This window comes from Portunus trituberculatus, chromosome 31, assembly GCF_017591435.1.
Source record: "Portunus trituberculatus isolate SZX2019 chromosome 31, ASM1759143v1, whole genome shotgun sequence".
In the NCBI taxonomy this organism is placed as follows: Eukaryota; Metazoa; Arthropoda; class Malacostraca; order Decapoda; family Portunidae; genus Portunus; species Portunus trituberculatus.
The window spans coordinates 19,101,363-19,116,943 of NC_059285.1; the positions used below are offsets into that span (position 1 = coordinate 19,101,363).

At 45.2% G+C, this 15,581-nt stretch overlaps 1 protein-coding gene across 1 annotated transcript in view; it reads right to left on the reverse strand.

The window, feature by feature from the left end:
• The window catches only part of LOC123511085 (A-kinase anchor protein 9-like), an 84,480-nt gene that overhangs the window by 47,614 nt on the left and 21,285 nt on the right, over positions 1–15,581 (reverse strand). Inside the window, exons 6-12 of the mRNA XM_045266700.1 lie at positions 4,753–5,077; positions 4,231–4,301; positions 3,912–4,040; positions 3,239–3,359; positions 2,363–2,562; positions 1,783–1,902; positions 899–1,021 (exon numbers count right to left, since the gene is read on the reverse strand). Of these exons, the coding sequence (XP_045122635.1) occupies positions 899–1,021; positions 1,783–1,902; positions 2,363–2,562; positions 3,239–3,359; positions 3,912–4,040; positions 4,231–4,301; positions 4,753–5,077 (1,089 nt within the window). The remainder of the gene's footprint in view (positions 1–898; positions 1,022–1,782; positions 1,903–2,362; positions 2,563–3,238; positions 3,360–3,911; positions 4,041–4,230; positions 4,302–4,752; positions 5,078–15,581) is intronic.

Below are 15,581 nucleotides of genomic sequence, written 5' to 3' on the forward strand. Positions count from 1 at the left end.
AAGTTGTTGTGCCTACTTGTACACACATCACAGTTCTATCTTGTACATCTTCAATACCTTTCCACTTCAAGCACCATACTTGAAAGTTTGCTCTTTCCTTCCTCTAATAGGTAAAGTGCAATAAGTCAATCTTTTAACAATGATTGAACCCTCCGTGTATATCAGTGATGGTACAGACACTTCATGTATGAGAATGCAATGATTTATGACACTGAATCTTGGTTAGTAAGAAAGCAGGGTGTGATGGAGAGGATGGGAGAGGAAAATTTGGGACAGACAGCATCGTGGAAATAATGGAGATTAATTTATTGCACTGATTCAGCCATATGGAGAAAAATTATTGTTGATAGGAATGTGTGATTCAAGGAAGACATTCCAGGAGATGAGATCCTGAGAGAGAGAGAGAGAGAGAGAGAGAGAGAGAGAGAGAGAGAGAGAGAGAGAGAGAGAGAGAGAGAGAGAGAGAGAGAGAGAGAGAGAGAGAGAGAGAGAGAGAGAGAGAGAGAGAGAGAGAGAGAGAGAGAGAGAGAGAGAGAGAGAGAAAATGTTGATAGATTGATGTACAACACTACTGAAAGAGATGACCTCAGTAAGTGATTCCTGTTCCCCTAGCAGGGAGTAAACATAATGCTAAGTTGAGACAAAACTGGAAATCAGGCAGTCCTGCCCTCCTGTACATGTGTACGGAGACATTTGTAAGGACTCTTGGTACACAACACCAAATGTTGTCTGAAGCACACCGTGAAAGATGGAAAATAAGACAGAAATCAAAATAAATAAGTAAACCAAAAAAATTAAAAATTGATATAGTGCCAGAAACTTCTATTTGTGTAGCGCTTTAAAATATTACTGAAGCAACGCCAAATAGAAGCAATGGAGAAAGAATCAGCAGTAATACCTTGGTGACTTGTATTCTGATGTTGCTGAAGTGGGTGTTCAGTGTGCTAGAGAGCTCGTCTCTAAGACTGAGGCTGTGATGCGAATCAGACTCCAGCTGAGCAATTTCTTCATCAATAATTTCCTGTGCCCCATAAGCAAGTAGAGGAGGAAGAAGAGGAGGAGAAGGAAGAAAAGGAGGAGGAGGAGGTTAATTGCAAAACACTCATGCCTTGTGTTAGCTTTAAAGTAATGAAAATATACCATCTATTTAAAGGAAAGAAATAAGGGAAAGAAATATTGAAATATTAGGGTCTGTCTTTTCCCTAAAGTCTCTCTAACATAATTTTGTGTACCAATACACCACTGCAGGGAGACTGTTCATATCTGCCCTACAGTACATGAGCTGAGTGAACCAAGCAGCCACATGCTGAACAATAACAGTATGGCAGGGAGGGAAGGCAATGCCTGCTACCAATAGTGAATATCGTCATGGTGGAAATCTGACTCCATAGTGAAAGTTTACCCAGCAATTTTTCATAAAACAATTTGTCATGCCAATCAGGTAGTTCATAAGCAACAGCTTTGATATTTTCAAGCAATTCTAAGGTCAAGGAGATAATATTTAGAACATTTCATATACATCATGCAATGTTAGTGCATATAAGGGAAACATTGCTTCAAGGATCCATTCATCTTGCAACATTAAATACATAACCAAAAAAAACCTGAAACCCAAGGTGTCCAGCACACCTGCTCACCCTGCTCTGAACAGCTGCATTGCATTCAGAATCCTCTTTCTGGTCTTAGTGACAAATGTTAGTAGCCCTTCACTAAACTATAAAAGATATGCTTATTCAATTAACTAAACATGTGTTTTGCTGCTTCCACTTTCCACACACTCACCAAAGTCTCCTGGTCCTTGGCAGCGAGCTGAGCCTCCAGGCGCTGGATCTCCTCCTCATGTTCCTCACACAGCTGCTCAACTTGTCTTGTATGCTCCTGCCTCAGCTCCTTTGGCTCACTCTGAAAACCACAGTTATCATTATAGACAGATCACCACAAAGTTGAGTCTTCACAACTTAATGGTGGTTGTTTTAATGAAGAATGAAAGGCAGAATAATTATGACATTTCCTTACCTAAGTTCAACATACAGGAAGAGAATTGTTTTAACAGGACATCAATCACTCATGCTACTTTACATTAAAATAAACACACTACTCTCCATAACCATCACTCTACTGATCTGCCATCCAGCCCATACCACCTCAAAAATCATCCTTTATTTATTGTTGCAAGTTTTCTAACCTATGAACACTTAAAAAATACCCTTACTTATAATAAAAATCTCAAACACATTTCTCAAAGCAAACATCTGATTCTTATCATATCACCCATTTTAAGAAAGTCAGTCTGATAAAACAACATTATTATAAGGAAACTACTTGCTTGAAGCAATGACAGATGCATCAACTGAGAACTTACCACATTTTTGTTGGAGTGGAGGAGGAGGGTGAGTGTGTGGACAAGGTGGCTGCAGGTGAGGGTGTGTGCTTGGTTGTTGTTATCCTGCTCCTGGGTGTAGTGCTCAAGCAAGTCCCTGTATTGCTTCTCCACCCACATCGCCTCCTCTGCCAGGGTGCGCTCCAGGTTGTCCACCAGTGCCCTGCCTTTGGCTTCCATCTCTAACAATATTTAACATGCAAGGAACAAGCAGCAATGGGTGACAAAGAATTCTTACTCTCAAAAATATTTATCTTTACATTATCTTCAAACATGTCTGGAATTTTGTCACTCTAACTTCTGTCATATTTGCCCGATTATATAATCTAATCTTTATCATTTGCAGTTCCATCTTGTTCATTTTCACAGCAAATAGAATTTGTTTTTTACATATGTTAAGTGTTTTCTTTGTTGTCTTCATAATATTTAGATTTTTGTTATTTTATTTACATTCATAAAACATAAACCAAAATATAGAATGAATATTATTCTATTTATTTATAAGAATCTGTAAAATTACAGGCATGTAAAGAATGTATGAAGATATTGAAAATGTGTGGAATAATGAATTAGTAATCCTACAACACAGATATACACAGAACCTAAGGTAGATACAAGGAAGGTAAAGGGACCAGATGGTACAGCAGAATGAATCCTAAAGAAACAGAGAAGAAGAAAATCATATCACTTCAGAGAGAGAGAGAGAGAGAGAGAGAGAGAGAGAGAGAGAGAGAGAGAGAGAGAGAGAGAGAGAGAGAGAGAGAGAGAGAGAGAGAGAGAGAGAGAGAGAGAGAGAGAGAGAGAGAGAGAGAGAGAGAGAGAGAGAGAGAGAGAGAGAGAGAGAGAAAACAGACCCACCTTCAACACTAGTGAGCCCATGCAGGCTCTCCAGGAAGGCATGACACACTGCACTGAGCTTAGCCTGATTATCTTCCAGGATCTTGTGCACCATCTCTTGTTGGTTCCTCAGCACCTGCAGCTAAAACACCCAACACACATTCATTACCAGAGATCATACTCATATACTACTACTGTAACAATTCCTGAACAGTTCCACAATGTATTTTTGTCATTTCTTTCCTAGACGAGGATATTTGATTCATTCCATACGTATTCCTTCTTTTTCATTCTATTCTTGTTCTTTCAACTTTAATCTATTCCATTTATGCTGTGCTGTACCATCTTCAAGGTGTGTTTCGTGCTGTTCACTGACATTCACTTCCATCACAGTACAGTCCCTTCCCTGACATGTCCATTATTTAAGCTGACCTCACACCTGTGTTGCTGATACTGACTGTTTCTAATACTGAAAGGAAGCTGGTGCAAAAAATTCTTGATGTTTTCTTGGGCAGGATCTTGCTTACAGGAAAGGCTCATATGAACTGATAATTTACTGGTGAATTTTGTTATTTGAAAAGTTACAATGTTTTTTTTAGTTTGAAATAATGTAATTTCCAGTAATGTGGGCAGCAACTACTATAAATCAACAACATTCAATACCATTTTGTAAATACTGCATTACTTCACTCACCTTTTCAGTGTGTGCCTCCTGAGACACCCTCGAGGTGAAGCCAGTGAACTCCTGTATGAATGTCTGATGCTCAGGGAGGGCAGGAAGACTGGATACTTCCTCCCTGACACTTGTCTCTCTATCCTTTACCTGAAATATAAATGAATAAACAAACAAAATGAGTACGGCTGTGAGTTTTAGTAAGTATATCTTACTTTTATAATAATATATTATTTACTTACAATGAAAATATTATTATGAATATATTTTCTAGTCAGGATGTAGTTAGTACATAATAATATGAAGTATGAACAATATAAAGCAATCCAGTTTTACTCACCACATCCTGAAGCTGCTCCTTCAGGGGAGCCAAATGTTGCCCCAGGACCTCCTCCAGCTCCTCATTAAACTCTGAAAACACTGATTGTTCTAAAAGTTGCTGCAATACATATTACAATCAAAAGTCAATATAACCATGATAAAAAGTTCATTAAGATTGCAAGAAGGCATAAAAATAGATGTCAAAATATTTGAGCATCTAAAACTTACAACAATTTACATACAATTTGCATTACTGTTAGCTGCTTGCTGAACTACCCTGAAGGCCTGTCTTGTACTAATAACACTGTCTGTGACCTTTATGTTCTTGATTCCTTAAACATCAAGTCACCATACACTACTCTTTCCTGACACTGGATTGACAATGTTACATTACATCTTATAACAAAACAGACTTCAATTCAAACATTTGAAAGGTATACACATTCACTATTGTATAATAATACTAGTAACTCTTACTTATACTTATAGTCTTGTATCTACATCATCCTCTTCCACTCAAAACTGGCTTCATAACACATACCATTAGCTGCATCCACCAGGGCTGTCCTCACATTAATCAAATGCTCCACCTTTGCTGTCAGAGCTTGAGGGGAGGTGTGAGGCTCATAGGAAGAGGTATCCTTGTGAAGAGAGGAGGAGAGAGAGTCCTGCTGTGTGTCATCCCCTTGGAACAGTGCACCCCTCTGAGTGGTGTCCTGCAGGGAGGTTCCATCAAGAGAAGAGGAGAGCTTTGGTGTGTCTAGTAAGGAGGAGGGTAGAGTGATGTGGTGAAGGGTGTGGTTCAAGTCCTGCCTCAGGGTCTCTAGGGTGGCACTGATGGCCTCCTGGTACTCCTTGCTCACACCCTGGAAGATAATGCAGTCTCTGTTAGTCATATTCATTCCAGACATTACTTTCTCTCAATCCTGAAAATGCAGTCTCTGTTAATTGTATTAATTTCAGACAGCACTTTCTCTCAACCTTGAACTGACTTCTAAATATAATGAGTCCACTACTAACAAACCCAAGTTATATTCTGTCTTCACATTAATTTCTGATATAATTTCCTCTACATCCTGAACATCAGCATGACTTCCAATAAAAATAATGAAGATACCCACAAACCTAGTCACATCTTTATTATTATTTTTTTATTTTCACTTTTTATGCAACTATTTGTTTTGAACTTGTATGAGTTCACAAAAAAAATAATGGATAGACAGGTAGATAGAAAGACAAATAGACAGAAAAATGGATATATAAATCAAATGAAATTATAAAAACCATAATAAATGACAATAATAATAATAATAATAATAATAATAATAATAATAATAATAATAATAATAATAATAATAATAACAATAATTAATGATATTAACAAAAACAATGCCATACAACAAAACAGTCAGCCTTTCACCACTCAGATTTAATCCATATTCATGAATGTCCACATTAATAAATGAAGAATCTGTCACAGCAGAATATGTGAATGTCAATAAAGTGGTCAGTGCTATTCACCCACCCTGACTGGCACTCATTCACCCTACACACCCTGAAAGTCACTCCTCCCTCACCCTGGCACTGGCATTCCCTTACTTCATGACCCTTACATCCCACCCACCCTGACAGTGCTACTCCCTCACCCCACCCATCCTGACAGTGCCCCTCCCTCACCCCACCCACCCTGACAGTGTTACTCCTTCACCCCACCCACCCTGACAGTGTTACTCCCTCACCCCACCCACCCTGACAGTGCCCCTCCCTCACCCCACCCACCCTGACAGTGTTACTCCTTCACCCCACCCACCCTGACAGTGTTATTCCTTCACCCCACCCACCCTGACAGTGTTACCCTCACCCCACCCACCATGACAGTGTTACTCCTTCACCCCACCCACCCTGACAGTGCCCTCCTCACCCCACCCACCCTGACAGTGCCCCTCCTCACCCCACCCACTCTGAGTGTTACTCCTTCACCCCACCCACCCTGACAGTGCTACTCCCTCACCCCACCCACCCTGACAGTGCCCTCCTCACCCCACCCACCCTGACAGTGCCCCGCCTCACCCCACCCACCCTGACAGTGCCCCTCCTCACCCCATCCACCTGACAGTGCCCTCCCTCACCCCATCCACCCTGACAGTGCCCCTCCCTCATCCCACCCACCCTGACAGTGCCCTTCCTCACCCCATCCACCCTGACAGTGCCTCCTAACCCCACCCACCCTGACAGTGCCCTTCCTCACCCCATCCACCCTGACAGTGTCCCTCCCTCACTCCACCCACCCTAACAGTACCCTTCCCTCACCCCACCCACCCTGACAGTGTTACTCCTTCACCCCACCCACCCTGACAGTGTTACTCCTCACCCCACCCACCCTGACAGTGCCCCTTCCTCACCCCATCCACCCTGACAGTGCCCTTCCCTCACCCCATCCACCATGACAGTGCCCTCCCTCACCCCATCCACCCTGACAGTGCCCTCCCACACCCCACCCACCTGACAGTGCCCCTCTCACCCCACCCACCCTGACAGTGCCCTCCTCACCCCACCCACCCTGACAGTGCCCCTCCCTCATCCCACCCACCCTGACAGTGCCTCTCCTCACCCCACCCACCCTGACAGTGTCCCTCACCCCACCCACCCTAACAGTACCCTTCCTCACCCCACCCACCCTGACAGTGTTACTCCTTCACCCCACCCACCCTGACAGTGTTACTCCTCACCCCACCCACCCTGACAGTGCCCTTCCTCACCCCATCCACCCTGACAGTGCCCTTCCTCACCCCATCCACCCTGACAGTGCCCTCCTCACCCCATCCACCCTGACAGTGCCCCTCCCTCACCCCACCCACCCTGACAGTGCCCCTCCTCACCCCACCCACCCTGACAGTGTCCTCCTCACCCCACCCACCCTGACAGTGCCCGCCTCACCCCACCCACCCTGACAGTGCCCCTCCTCACCCCATCCACCCTGACAGTGCCCCTCCTCACCCCATCCACCCTGACAGTGCCCTCCCTCACCCCACCCACCCTGACAGTGCCCTCCCTCACCACACCCACCCTGACAGTGTCCCTCCCTCACCCCACCCACCCTGACAGTCCCCTCCTCACCCCACCCACCCTGACAGTGCCCTTCCCTCACCCCAGCCACCCTGACAGTGCCCCTCCCTCACCCCACCCACCCTGACAGTGTTACTCCTTCACCCCACCCACCCTGACAGTGCCCTTCCCTCACCACATCCACCCTGACAGTGCCCCTCCCTCACCCCACCCACCCTGACAGTGCCCTCCCTCACCCCATCCACCCTGACAGTGCCCCTCCCTCACCCCATCCACCCTGACAGTGCCCCTCCCTCACCCCATCCACCCTGACAGTGCCCTCCCTCACCCCACCCACCCTGACAGTGCCCCTCCCTCACAACACCCACCCTGACAGTGTCCCTCCCTCACCCCACCCACCCTGACAGTCCCCTCCTCACCCCACCCACCCTGACAGTGCCCTTCCCTCACCCCAGCCACCCTGACAGTGCCCCTCCTCACCCCACCCACCCTGACAGTGTTACTCCTTCACCCCACCCACCCTGACAGTGCCTTCCTCACCACATCCATCCTGACAGTGCCCTTCCCTCACCCCATCCACCCTGACAGTGCCCCTCCTCACCCCACCCACCCTGACAGTGCCCTCCCTCACCCCACCCATCCTGACAGTGCCCTTCCTCACCCCATCCACCCTGACAGTGCCCCTCCCTCACCCCACCCACCCTAACAGTACCCTTCCCTCACCCCACCCACCCTGACAGTGTTACTCCTTCACCCCACCCACCCTGACAGTGTTACTCCCTCACCCCACCCACCCTGACAGTGCTCCTTCCTCACCCCATCCACCCTGACAGTGCCCTTCCCTCACCCCATCCACCCTGACAGTGCCCTCCTCACCCCATCCACCCTGACAGTGCCCTCCCTCACCCCACCCACCCTGACAGTGTCCCTCCCTCACCCCACCCATCCTGACAGTGCCCTCCCTCACCCCACCCACCCTGACAGTGCCCTCCTCACCCCTACCCACCCTGACAGTGCCCCTCCTCACCCCACCCACCCTGACAGTGCCCCTCCCTCACCCCACCCACCCTGACAGTGCCCCTCCCTCACCCCACCCACCCTGACAGTGCCCCTCCCTCACCCCACCCACCCTGACAGTGCCCCTCCTTCACCCTGACAATGATCTCAGCCTCACCTTCACTTGTCCTCCCTACCTAGCCCTTCTTCCCTCCCTCACCCCAAGTCACCCTAACAACAACAATTTCTTTGAACTATGAACACCTGGAAATGGTTCTCCCTCACCTTAGCATCACCCTCACTACACCAACCCTGTCTTCACCCTTATCGCCTCCACCCTGCACTCTTCCTCCCCCTCTCTCTCTTCTCTGTAGTGTTGTTGAAGTATAACCCAACTAAGCATGATTACGATGCTTACTTGAACTGCAATAATTTACGTGTTTCAGAGAGAGAGAGAGAGAGAGAGAGAGAGAGAGTCGGACTGGGAGAGAGGGCCGGTCAGCTTCAGTCTATCGTGAGCCGTGGGGAGGAGCGCAAGGCAGCCCTCCTTCCCTTCCTTCCTTCCTGTCTCTCACTCGTTCTCTTTGTCTTCCCCAACCATCAGCCCTGGCCCGCCTCCACACTGTCCTCACTGGATCCCTCCCCCCATAACAGTGACAGCAGTGATTGTTTTTTGCGACTGAGCGAGTGGTAAGTGTGTGTGTGTGTGTGTGTGTGAAGGAGGGTGAAGGTAATGCGTAGAGATGTTTGTATGGGGTCTATCTAGTACGTATTTGTTTACACACACACACACACACACACACACACACACACACACACACACACACACACACGTCTATTTTTTTTTTTCTCCTTTTCCTTTCATTAGTTCAAATGTCTATTAATTACTGACGGATCATTTATTCTACGTTCCCATTCAGTTCATCCCTTTTATTTTTTTTTCTCCAACATAACTTCACTTGTCTCTGTACGAACATACCTATTTACATTATTTATGGTTGTGTTGCGTGTGTGTGCGTGTGTGTTGTAATTTGCAAGGCGGGGACTGTATGTGTGTGTGTGTGTGTGTGTGTGTGTGTGTGTGTGTGTGTGTTGGTTTCCGGATTGTTGCTTGCTTGTGTGGAGGTATGTTTTGTTTTGGTGTGATTGATATGTGTGTGTGTGTGTGTGTGTGTGTGTGTGTGTGTGTGTGTGTGTGTGTGTGTGTGTGTGTGTGTGCTCGTTACATTTTTTTTTTTTTTTGTGCATACGTGTGTTTGTGTGTTTCTTAGGCTACCTTGTTTTTTAGGTTACCCGTGTGTGTGTGTGTGTGTGTGTGTGTGTGTGTGTGTGTGTGTGTGTGTGTGTGTGTGTGTGTGTAATTCACTGTTTGATCTGCTGCAGTCTCTGACGAGACAGCCAGACGTTACCCTACGGTGTGTGTGTGTGTGTGTCAGTGTGTCAGGCTGTAGTATTTGTGTAGTAAAGCACGTATGATGGTATGAAACTCAACTCGTATATGTGTGTGTGTGTGTGTGTGTGTGTGTGTGTGTGTGTGTGTGTGTGTGTGTGTGTGTGTGTGTGTGCACCTGTCCGCTACGATGCACGTCTAGGTGAGAGGGGAGGCTTGACCTGTTTATTGATCGCTCCTCGCTGGTGGAAGGCGGTCCCCTTTAACGCACGCACACACGCAACACAGCGCTCTCTCTCTCTCTCTCTCTCTCTCTCTCTCTCTCTGGCTATTTCTCGCGATTATTTCTCCAGTTAATAACGCAGAAATATTGTTAATCTGCTACTAAAAACCAACAACAAAACAAAATAAGAAAACAAAAACAATCTTAATAACACGTGTCACTTCAATTAGAGCCTTTTCAAAATAGTGGAGTGACGCAGAAATTATACACCCCCACCCTTCCTCTCCCTCTCTCCTTGTCTCTTCCTCCTTCTCTCGCTCTCTGAGTACGCATGACACCTGAAGATTTGGAAGAACGTACTCTAATTGGTCGCCTCTGAAACTTCCTGGAATTAAAGATAGATGAAGAATAATGATTTCCTCGTCACTCACACGCATTAAAATACCTGCAACTTACTGACGACTGAGGGGGAAGGGGAGACGAAGGAGGGCGGGGAAGGTCAAGCAGAGAAATACTACACAGAGAGGTGCTACATATCACTGCGAGGATATAAGGGATGAAAGGATCAAGGGAGGGCGGAGGGCTGGAAGGAGAAGGGATCAGTGTCAGGGGGAGCGGAGGGGAAGGGTGCGGCAAGATGTCAGGTTTTAGGGCCGTCCTCTGATGAAACATTACTGCGTGCACTTCGACTGCTTTCAATAGACTCTAGTTGAAGAGACACGAGTTCTTAAGAGTGTTAACTTTTTACGGTTGAAGTGGCATGCAGATTAAAGAGATTTCTATATTAGCAGGTGAAATACACTTGAGAACCTGGCTCATCTCTGTGGGCTCTCAAAACAGTCGTAGTGTGAGAGCAGAGCGTTTTAAAAAAGTCTTAAAGTTTAGGAGAAGGATATTCTCAAGGAAGAAAACACGGGAGGGAGAAGAGGAAAAGGTGAGTCGAAGGAATGATAAACAAAGAAGACAACTATGAACAACTTGACATTGTGAGATGACGAAGGACTAATAAACACTGGAAAAAAAAAAAACAATACGAACAATAATGGGTGAGCCAAAGAAAACGTGATAGATGGTAAAGAAAGTAAGACATACGAGTCGCCACGAAACACCATCCAGCTTTGAATGTGGGAGAACACGTCATTACCACCGTGAAATGAGCAAATGACTGGAGCAGCTTGGTGTAGGTAGGAAAGAAGTGTCGCTATTTAAGATGAAGATCAACAGGTACTACTTAGAAGACTGGGGGGGAAAATTAAAGAGATAAGACAGGAAAGGAAAAAAAAAAAGTAATGAAACGAAAGGGTAATTGCAAGGAAAAGGAGAAATGGTGGCGAGAGTAGATGGGCGGAAAGTAATGTGACAGGAAGAGAAAAACGATGGAAGGATGAGATAGAAGAAAGTGGAGGCACAAAACGAAAGGATACACAGAAGGAAAAGGAGAAATGGTGAGTGAGGATGGATGATGGAAGGTGGAGGAAATGGAGCCGTGGGAAAAAAAAAAAATGTGAAAGGAAGAGAAAAACGATGGAAGGATGGGGAAGAAGAAAATGCAGGCACAAAACAAAAAAGATGCGTGTAAGGAAAAGGAGAAATGGTGAGCGAGGATAGATGTGGGGAGTAGAGGAAATGGAGCCGTGAAAAAGAAGAAAAGGATCAAAGCAATGGAAGGAAGGGAAAGAAAATAGAGGTTTGAAACGAAAGGACCCGTGAAAGGAAAAGGCGAAATGATGAGCGAGAATACATGGGAGAAAATGGAGATGTGACAAAAGAAAAGGGAAAATGAAAAAAAAAAAAAAGATAAAAGCGATAGAAGGATAGAAAAAAGGAAATGGAAGCTTGAAACGTGGTTAATAATAGTACAATGGGCACAGGGACGATACAAGGAAGCTATTTAGTATTATTAGAGGCGCCTGGTATGAATAGCATGGATGACGGAAGTAATGAGCGGCTTTAAGGTGCATGGTAACAGTGCGCTATGGGCCCGTATTCTGAAATGCTTTGCTTTCTCATCATTACTGGTTTCCAAAGGCTCCAGTTAAAGATACTCGTGTTTTTAAGACTATTTTTATGGTTCTAGTGATAGATTACAATGTTTCTCGTTTACTAAATGGAGAAACTGTCTTGAAAATCCGGTTAGTTTTCTCTGTGGCCTTGGAAAATTGTCCTAGTGAGAGAGAGGGGAGGGTGTTTCTGAGTACGTGATGGTAATGGTGGTGCAGCTAGTCAAACGCTGTAACACGAAACGATACATACATGAGGTACTACGTGCGTGAGTTGACAAACACGATGTGAAGTGGAATAAGTGCTCCGTGTGTGATGACTGATGACTTCACTCTCCCCAAAAGCACTTGCCATCACATTTGTGTGCCCGTAATGTGTGAGTGAACTGACAAACGCGGTAAGAAGCAGCGAAATGGATGCGGAGTGTGAAATACGAGTAAACAAGCCACCTTCACAACAGCCAGCACCAGCACCTCACAACACACCACAGCCATCCACACCTCAGGCACGCCATCAATCCACACCCAGTCTCTGAAATGCCCACACAATTTGAGAACTTGTCTAAATGAAATAGGGTCATGCAGCATCTCCCTTCCCTCACCTATCATCAGTCCAGCACCCACCCAATCACTACCAGCCAGACACCACTCACCCTCGCACTGCCCTGAACAACAGAACACCCACGGAAACCCTACCACCTTAGAATTACTGCCATCACTTGGAGAATATGACAAGATGACAAGAATGAGCTGGTATCACATCCCCCACACTTCCCTTGGCCACATTACGAATAGGAAAACAGTACAAAATATAGCCACGATGCCGTGCCCGTCCAACAAATGTCGCTGAAATGTCATCGTTAACGCTTGAAACATTTTATTTAGGAATTGAAACTAATGGTATCTTGGCACATTGTTTGATACGGGATAAATAAAACAAATATGAGAGAGAGAGAGAGAGAGAGAGAGAGAGAGAGAGAGAGAGAGAGAGAGAGAGTACTGAGTTTCAGTAAGCAACAAGAGAGAGAGAGAGAGAGAGAGAGAGAGAGAGAGAGAGAGAGAGAGAGAGAGAGAGAGAGAGAGAGAGAGAGTACTGTTTCAGGAAACAAGAAGGGCAGAGAGAGAGAGAAGAGAGAGAGAGAGAGAGAGAGAGAGAGAGAGAGAGAGAGAGAGAGAGAGTAGTGGGTATCAAGGGGTCAGGATATGGACAAAAGGAAAAGTTCATTCCCAAAAATTCACAGGAGTATACTAAAAAAAACTAGAAAAAATTAAAAAAATTAAAAAAATCTCATTTCACTTTGCAATCACATTTTCCAGTGGCTTTCCCTTGTGGCTCCTTTGTTTACCTGTTTGTGTTCTTATTGAGTACATACATGATCTTTGAACCACAGTGGCCACAAATCTAATGGCAATAATAAATCAAATGTTTTGATATATGAAAGTGGATTTTCTGATATACAAAGCAATGAGGTCTTTAATTTTTCTGCCTTTAAATTATACTGTTTTTTCCTCCATTAACCAGAAACACAAGGAGAAATAACAACTCTTGATCTTTTCCTTTCTGCTGGGCTCTTCTGTCACACTACTTGAAAGATGAAATGCTGTAAAAAAATCTTGTCTCCTTCTCTCCCAATAATAACAATTTTATCTTGTCTTCTCCCAACACTAACAACCTCATCTCCTTGTCTTCTTCCTATAATAAAAATCTTGACTTTTCTTCCACTAGTAACAATATAAACTTGTCTTCCACCAACAGTAACAATCTTGTCTTGTGTTCCCCACCAGCTGCTCAATCCACCACACATCACAATGTCAGATGAGGCGAGCGCTCCCTCTGTGATCTCAACTGTGGCAGCAACCCTCACCACGGCAGTAATGAAGGGCGTCTCATCCACCGCTGCCTCCTCCTCCTCTTCTTCCTCCTCGTCATCCCCCTCCTCCTCCTCTTCTGGCTCATCTGCCGGGAGCGAGCCATCAGTCAACCAAAAGCTTTTCCTGGTAGTGAGCGTTGCCTTGGCCACTGTCTGTTTCTTCACCAATGTGCTGCAGGTACGTGGTTGTGGGGCTATGGCTGCTCCCTCCTCCTTCTCCTCCCTTGGGAATGTAATACCTCTACTCACACTACAAGTCTTTTTCTGCTTCTGGTTTCTTCAGTTCCCTACAGTCAGGAGTTGCTAATACCTAGTAGGTATGTGGCTACTCTCACCTGCTTTTCTTGTCCAGTACAACACTTCCACTCTCCCACTGTAAGTTGTCACTGTCTTCTCCTGTTGTCATTTCCCCAATGTCAGGATTGATATCATGTACAAGTCTCCTCCTATTATTTCCTGTCCTTTTGTAGTTCTGTTGCAGTTCCATTTTTTCAACTTCTTTTTTCCATCTCAGTCAAAACCACAAGTTTCCAGCATTACACACCACCACACAGTATGTCTGTCATTCTATACCAATAGCACTTCTGTAATTTATCCCAGTTTGGCTCAATGATGATATAACATACACTTGGTCTGATAATGCACTCAGGTAATGCCACTGTCTTCCCTCTCCCTCTCCTCCAGGTGGCTGTGTTTGCACGGCCCTCAGCAATGCGATGTGTGAAGGGCGTGCTGCTCCTCTCCCAGGCTGTGAGTGGACTAGTGGCAACTTTTGTGGTGGCATTCCCCATACATGTCATCTCTTCCAGGGGAGGTATGCAGTGTGTGTAGCAAACAGAAGAAACAAGCAAGGTTTAAAATGTCCCATTTCCACATCTAATATTCAGTTTTTCTTAATTTTTAATATTTCAGGCAAAGACTACTTCTGCATCTATGTAGGTTGTTCTAGATTTCTATCATTCTGTATGGAAAGCCATGTTTCTTTTGGAATCCCTCCTACAGGTGGTCTTTTCAACTTTTTTCCATAGCATATTGTATCAGCCATGGACTTACAGGATAATGAAATTGTTTCCTCCTCCAAATAGGGTCATTCATGTAATCTTTGAAATAACAGGAGTAATATGAGAATCAAAGTCTGCAGCAACGTGCTGTCTAATGATACATCAATGTGGCTTGGCATATTTCACATGACAGGATCGGTGGTGGGCCCAGAGGGATATGCTGCCTGCTACCTGGGCCATTCTGGTGTGATCCTGCTGGCAGGACTCACATCACTGGGTACCTCTACACTTCTTCTCTTGCACCAATACCTTAAGAGCAGTGACCCACGCAGGTGTGTGTGTGTGTATTTACCTAATTGTAACATACGGGAAAAGAGCTATGCTCTGGTGTGTGGCCAGGTGGCTGTGTCCCGCCTCTCCATATCTATTAATGTCCAGCTTTTTCTTAAAATCATGAATATTCCTTGCGCTCCATATCTATTAATGTCCAGCTTTTTCTTAAAATCATTGACCACTTCCACGTCTAAACTATTCCATGCTTCCACCCTTCTATGAGGGAAGCTATATTTTTCACATCTCTCCTATAAGTGGCCATTTTAGTTTTTTCCCATGCCCTCTCGACATTCTTTCATTCCACATACACAGATCTTCCCTATCCATTTTTCCATGCCAATCATCACTCTGTATATTGCTATCAGGTCTCCCTTTCTTCTGTTTTCCAGGGTTGGAAGTTGCATTCTTTTCAGTCTGTCTTCATAAGTCAAATCTCTTAAGTCAGGCACCATTTTTGTTGCAGCCCTCTGTACTTTCTCTAGTTTCCTTA